The following is a 7,421-nucleotide window of genomic DNA, read 5'->3' on the forward strand; positions in this document are numbered from 1 at the left end:
CGCCCTCCTGCCTCAGCTGGAGTTTGAAAGTTGTTTCCACCAAGCCCAGCTCAGTTTTTACATTAGCTATGACTTGCTTTCGTTTGAGACAGGGTTTCACTTTGTATCCTAGCTTGGTCTTGAACTCATGTCAGTTCCTCTTGCTTTGACCTCCCAAGTAGAGAGAGATGATCTCACTGTACAGCCTTGGCTTCCCTAGATCAGGCTGGCCTCAAACTCACAGAGATCCACTGGTCTCTGCCTCTGGGATGGGATTAAAGGTGTGTGCCAATATATATATATATATTATAGAAGGGTTCTCAAAAAACCTGAAGGCCAGCTAAATGGCTTAGTGGGTAAAGGAGCCTGCACACAAGTCTGATGACCTGAGTTCAAATTCCAGAACCTACACATTGGAAGGAGAGAACCAATTTAGGCAAGTCGTCGTCTGACCTACACACACACCCCACAAAGTAAAAACCACAATTTTGATTTTTTTGTATAAGTGTTTTCCGGCATGTATGCATGTGCACCTTGTCTGTACCTGCAGTAACCAGAAGGTGGCAGCAGATTCCAGGAACTGGAGTTATACATAGCTGTGAGCTGCCATGTAGGTGCTGCAAACTGAACCTGCTGTAAGGGCAGCAAACCTCTGAGACAGCTTCCTAACACCTATTTTTAAAAAAAGCCTTTTTTTTTCCTTTTTGAGAACATTGTCCTGAGAACATCCCTGTAGACTTTTAAAAAACACGGAGAATTATGGGTTTATCTCCATATACTTACTGTATTGATGTAAAAATTACTGAATAGAAAATGCAAAAATTCAGAGCCTACCACCACAAGGAGGATGAGAAAGAGGCAAGTGGGTGAGAGGAACATACAAACCCAGGAGGAAAAAAAGTTGGATCAGGGAGGAGCAGGGTCTGGGTCAGACAGGAGCAGGGCCAGAGAAGAGCAGGGCCAGAGAGGAGCAGGGCCAGGGAGGAGCAGGGCCAGGGGTCCTTATAGACCCAGAAAGCAAGGTCAGGGGGTCAAGTCTGTAGGCTAGAAGGGATGCCAAATCAAGGACATCTCTTAAAAAGTTTGGATCATCAGAAAATTTTAAAAGAAATTCTAAGACAGTCCAGAAAAGGAGAAATAGGTCAAAGGACTAAGTTTTAAAAGGTGTCAGTTTATTATTAATGGTGGTGTTAGAAACTAGAAAAACAAAGTGTCACATTGAAATTCTCAGCCTATTTATTATTTTCTAGCTGAGAACAATAGCAGAATTCCCTGTTTGAAAAGTTAATTTAGACGACAAACTTTCCCTGGAATAAAGGGCAACCAGGAAACACACTGTGTTTCCTGTTCTGAAACAGTCTGTGCTGGGAAAAGGCCTCTATTACCGTCATCCAGGGTAGGGAAGTTGTCCACAAGTTCCTCATCAGAAAACTGGACAGTAGGTTCTTCCATACTGGGAGTCAGAAATTAGCTGCAAAATAGTATCATAAAATATACATCAACAAGATTATAGATTAAAAAAGCTTTAAGATTTCTAATAACTTAAGGGTGCTGAGAGACTCGTACCCGTGGTCCCAGAAATCAGGAAGCTGGGGAAGAGAGAAGTTTGAGAGTACCGTGGGCCACACAATACCACTCAAAAGTACAAAAATCTGTAATGATTTCTCTTATATTAATATCCATTAAGAAAGTGGACAAGCTAGAGACTAAGAAAAGATACTTACAGAGGAACCACTGGTAAAACTTTGTATCCAGAAGATAGAGGTCCTAACTGTGAACAAGGTAAAACTACAAACTTGCAAAGGGTAAAGGCTGTTTAATACATGTTGCAAACGTGATGCAGAAATGGTGAGTAAACCTATCTGTTCACTCTCACCTAGCATGGATGGTCTGGGTTGCTGAGGTGGTTCAGAAGGTAAGGGCGCTTGCTACCAAGTCTGACAATCGGAGTTCGGTCCCCAGGACCCACTTGATAGGACTGGCCCCCGACAGGTTGTTCTCTAACCACACGCGTGCTCCGTCACATACACACAGATTTAAAAGATACTAAAGGTAAAAATGGATCAAATGACCCAATTTCTTCAATGAATAATCATCACCGAGCAAGAGGAGAGGTGGGGATGTCTCTCGGATCAAAGGCTCCAAAGACAAACCAGCCATGTGGCCCGTGGGGATTGTGTTTGGTTCTTGATTCAAGCAGACAACCCTAAATGAGATTCTTGGGATAGTTACGGAAAACTGGCAACAGGTGTTGATTTTATGAAGAAATGACTGTTAATTTTGTCAGAGTTGAGATGGCTTTGTGAGTTGGCTGAAAGTGCATAGGCGTCTACTAATGTTTTCAAAGAGAGATGACAGAGTATGGTCAGTCATCTTCACGATGTGTCAGCCCAGTCGGAATAGCTGTAACAGGAGTAAGACAGCACTGATCTTGCTGTTGGAATCTAGGTTTCATAGTATCCTTCTACGGGTGTGTGTGTGTGTGTGTGTGTGTGTGTGTGTGTGTGTGTGTGTTCTCTCTCTCTCTCTCTCTCTCTCTCTCTCTCTCTCTCTCTCTCTCTCTCTCTCTGAAAGGCCAAAGAGGGTTTCATATTCCCTGCAACTACAGTTACAGGTGGTTGTAAATGGCCTCACATTGGCTCCAGGAACTAAACTTCAGTTCTTTGCAAGAGCCACAAATGCTCTTAACAGTTCAACCATCTCCCCAGCCTCTTCTCCTTATTTTTGTGATTCTGGACTTTTCTCTTTAAAAAAAAAAAGTGCAAAAGGAAGAAAACAAAGAAACAGACTCAGGTTCAGGCACTGGAGACATCCTATAGTCAGTCAATTTTAGATTCTCTAAACTGTATTCAAGTCTCAGCAAGGGTCTGAACATGTGTCGGCACCTGTGTGCGTCCGATTGAGGAAAATAAATCAGAAGCTTGCCCAGTGGATTTTAAAATATATGTGGAAGAACAAAGAACAGTCGTATTGAAGAAGAAAGAGTGTTGAGTGTCCTACCAGTATTTATTCTAAAGTTACAAAGTTACAATGGTACCAGGCACAGAGAAACAGGCCTAGAAACTGGTTGCTAAGGACTGAGGCCACTTAGTACAAAATCTGATTGCTCTCCAGTAGGGCTGGGTATATTTCAGTGGGCATGATAAGAAGCTGGACCCTTTCCTGGAAAATCAGCTCCACGTGGATTAAGAGCTCGTTTATGAAAAGTGAAACCACCACAGTGGAAGTGGCCAAGACAGGTTATGACATCTGCGTTCCGAAATAAGACACCAAGCATATCAGGTATGAGAGAAAATGCTGGAGTCACACCTATATTTGCATTTAAAACTTCTGATAGATGACATCCTAAAGAGACTCGGAGAAAAGCTATGGGGCAGAGGAGAACTACAACCTGTAGCTTAAAAGGGTGACCGTCAGGCAGAAGTTTCATTGCTAGGAGCGTTATAATAAAGGACATTCTACCAGCACAGGCAGGCGCCAGTGTTCAGTTCATCAACATCCCTGCTGTACAACTCTTCTCCCAGTGTTATTTAATGGCGTCCTCATTTGAATGATAAACGATCTCCTGAATATAACCTAAGAAAGGCTGAGCAGGGTGATGGAGGTGCACGCCTTTACCCAGCACTAGGCAGGCAGGGGCAGGTGGAGCTCTGAGTTTGAGGCTAGCCTGGTCTACAGATTGAGTTCCGGGACAGCCAGGCATCACAGAGAGACCCTGTCTCGAAAACCAAAGGGAAAAAGAAAGAATGAAAAGCTGTTCAACATGGTCTGGAATCAGGGAACTGCACACCAAAGCTACAGTGACCTGTCATTACATGGTTGTCAGACTTTGGAGCACAAGAACACGAGGATTTAGCAGGCGCTGGACAGCACACGAAACAGTAAAAAGGCTCCAGAGTGGAATGAGGCAGAAGAACTGGGGCTTGGGCATTAGGAGCATTCCGCAGGGAAAAACAAAAACAAAAAAGAACAAACTCTTTGCGTTCCCTATTTTTTTAAAAAATAAATTACCACATATTTGGTGACTTAAAACAGTACAAATTTATCTTGTGCTAGAGCAGTAGTTCTCAACCCCATAGCCCTCCCTGGCTGGTTTGTTTTCTCAGATGAGATCACTGGTGTCTTACATGGGACTTTATAGCCAGATTCTGCTTCAGAGACGTCCCTGACTTCCCAATTGAGCCTCTCCGTTTTTGACAGCATCTCATTATAGCCCTGAATCCATAATCCTCCTGTCTCAACCTCCGTAGAGCTGGGGATAACAATAGTGTGCCACTGTATCCAGCTTTGATATTTGTAGCCATCTTTGGCTACTTTGTGGTTCTTTTTTTTTTTTTTTTTTTTTTTTTTGGTTCTTTTTTGGAGCTGGGGACCCGAACCCAGGCCTTGGCTTCCTGGGCAAGCGCTCTACCACTGAGCTAAATCCCCAACCCCGGTTCTTTTTTCTACCCATTCATCCCTCTAACACTAGACAGAAAGAGGGATAGAGAGGAAAGGGAAGAGATCCCTGAATAAAGTCAGGGGTCAGAAAGAGGGTGATGTTCTCATTAGACTGCTTCCTACTGATTAGGGGCACTGAGTTCTGTGGGGCAAGCTTGACCTTCATGTCAGGATATCTAATTTCTTGTTGTTTCTTCTTTGTGTAGAGCTGTTTAACAAACCGTAACAGACAGCAGCCAACGGCAACCAGTAACCAACCAACAGCCCAACAACAATAACCCACCTACCAGGGCTCTAGCACTTATGATACCCTCTGAAAAGTCCTCAGACTTCCAAACACTCACACACTCACAGAAACCATTTGCAGCTGGCAAAATCACACCCCTGCTCGAGCACGAGGCAAATCGCAGTCAGCCACGGTGGTCAGTCTGAAGTAGACCTGTAGCCCACACCTGGAATTAAGGCAAAAGCATATTCTTTTTTTTTTTTCCTTTTTCTTTTTTTTCAGAGCTGGGGACCGTACCCAGGGCCTTGCGCTTGCTGGGCAAGCGCTCTACCCCTGAGCTAAATCCGCAACCCCCAAAAGCATATTCTTAAATATTTCTGTGTCTTTTAAAGAAACCAGAACTCCCAAAATGTCACTACGGATAATTGTTTTCAGATACATCGGCACACTACAGAACGATTGAGTTTGCTCTGGTTTTATTTTGAGGTAGGGTTTCTGTTTAACCCCATCCCTCACTCTGTAGACCAGGCTGGCCTCTAACTCACAGAGATGGCCTTGCTCTGCTTCCCGAGTGCTGGGATTAAAGGCGTGCGCCATTGCCACCCAGCAAGTTTGGATCTTCGCTCTACTCCACAAATTGACCCAAAGTTTTTGACCCACACTCGGGTTCTATCTGGTCTGCTGCCATTCGGGCCCACACTTATAAGCTCCTGTCCCCCAAAGCCTGGCAGTAAACCGCGCTTGGTATAAGCCTAGATTTGTCTTTCTCTTCTTTTCAGTCTCACGGCACCTAGAGGCTCGTCCTTATAAATCAGGAGTGGGTTGTTCTGCAGCAGCAGGGCTGTGTGCACCTTCTTGGAAGCCAGAGAGGGTGTGTCTACTTTCCTGGCCTTTCCCTTCTGTCTAGAGCCACCTTTGTCAACATGTTCAAAGCTGCAGTGTCAGCTGAGCCAGTCCTGCCGTAGCCTCCGATGATCTCTCTCCTACCTCCCTCTTCCACTGAGAAGACCCAAGATAATTCTTCCATTTCAAAGGAAGCCGATGAGCCATGAGCCACCTCAGGTCCTCCTAGCCATATTTTAACTGGTTCGGAGGACTGGAAACGTTGGAATCTCTGGGGCCACTGTACTGCCTGCTTTAACTTTTCTTCTGAGAGGATGACCCTCTCCTTAGCGAAGGCTGCAGAAACTCTTACTTGTCACAGTAGTTTTCCAGGGTTGTCATAACAAAGTGGCTCAACCTGTATTCTTTACATAACTGAAATGTATTCTGTCAGTCTTGAAGCTTGTCTTATTTGTTTTTTCCCTCTATCTTTATTAAATTGGGTATTTCTTATTTACATTTCAATTGTTTTTTTCCCTCCATCTTTATTAAATTGATCTTATTTGTTTTAAAGACAGGGCTTGGGGATGGAGAGATGGCTCAGAGGTTAAGAGCACTGTCTGCTCTTCCAGAGGTCCTGAGTTCAATTCCCAGCAACCACATGGTGGCTCACAACCATCTGTAATCAGGTCTGGTGCCCTCTCCTGGCCTGTAGTTGCATACATGCAGGCAGAAAGCTGTATGATGTATACATAATAAATAAATAAATGGTTTTTTTTTTTAAATAAAAATAAAGACAGGGCTTCAAGCTGGGTGTGGTGGCACCAGGACTTCTAGTCCCAGCATTCGGGAGGCAGCAGATCTCTGAGTTTGAGGACAGCCTGGTCTGCAGAACAAGTTTCAGGATAGTCAGGTCCCAAAAACCATTTAAACTATTGTAGAAGTAGGAGTGAGAATCATGGGTTTGTTCATAGCCAGAAGAGGAGGGTACTGTGTTATGGGTAAAAATGAGATTCTATTTATTGTCTAGGGTGGGCTTTGGATGATTGTTTGAAAATCACTCCTTAAAGTGTACACAAGTTAGGCATCATGTGTCTGAAGAGAATATCCATCAGTGAATACCTGAGCAGTCCACTCACCACCTAGTGCGGTACTTGGCCCACAGGAGTATTTTGCTAAGCATCCTTACCCAGATATAGGAATCATTTTATGGAAAATCAAGCTAAGGAGGCCTATCCACTTGCAATGAGGGTTCTGTATTTAAAACCAGGCTGCAAGAGCGGGATGTGACGCCTACTTGCACCTCTCAGACTGATGCCTGACGCTTCACCAGCAGCGTTGACTCTGCCTCTTCCTATGCTGTGGTAACCACGTGATTCACGGCCACGCGTGCAGAGACGCCAACCGTGTTCAGAGCATCCTCAATGTAACTCCCAGCCGAACTCCTCACCAGTACCCACCTCTCTGGCCAGTCCAGTGATGTTCCTCAGCGATGAGATTTCAGCAAAGTCCCCCAGGAATGGGCTGGACTGTGGGCAAACCCCCTCAGGAACGGCTCCTCGGTGGAGGTCTCTCAGCAACAGCCCCTCAAAAATGGTTCCTAGAGACCTCCCCCTTAGCAACGACCCCTCACAAATGACCCCTAGACAGTGGTCCCGCAACAGGGTCGCCCCCCCAACCCCCAGAAACAGATCCTCGGCCACGGTTCCTCAGCACTGGCCCCACAGGATCAGTTCCTTAGCCTCTTAACTGCCCGACTGCCCCTCAGCCACAGTGGGTCTGAGGCTGCGTAGTTTGGACGCGCAGCTCCATGGCAACGGAAGGCTGTGTAGGGTTGGCGGGCAGGGCTGTGGCTGCGCAGGCGTAGTGCAGCAGCCGGTGGGGTGGGGAGTGGTAGCGGGGGAGGACTTGGGAGGGCTTGGGAGCGTCGCGAGGGCTGAGTCGGAGGTGACTG

General features: G+C 45.6%; 1 protein-coding gene across 1 annotated transcript in view; it reads right to left on the bottom strand.

The window, feature by feature from the left end:
- Positions 1 to 7,074, bottom strand: part of Cfap74 (cilia and flagella associated protein 74) — a 64,304-nt gene extending 57,230 nt beyond the window's left edge. The window contains exons 1-2 of the mRNA XM_032893404.1: positions 6,928 to 7,074; positions 1,365 to 1,450 (exon numbers count right to left, since the gene is read on the bottom strand). Coding sequence (XP_032749295.1) covers positions 1,365 to 1,431 — 67 coding nt within the window. The 5' untranslated portion in view covers positions 1,432 to 1,450; positions 6,928 to 7,074. The remainder of the gene's footprint in view (positions 1 to 1,364; positions 1,451 to 6,927) is intronic.
- Between the last annotated feature and the right edge of the window lie 347 nt (positions 7,075 to 7,421).

Source organism: Rattus rattus, chromosome 1 (genome assembly GCF_011064425.1).
Source record: "Rattus rattus isolate New Zealand chromosome 1, Rrattus_CSIRO_v1, whole genome shotgun sequence".
Lineage (NCBI taxonomy): Eukaryota > Metazoa > Chordata > Mammalia > Rodentia > Muridae > Rattus > Rattus rattus.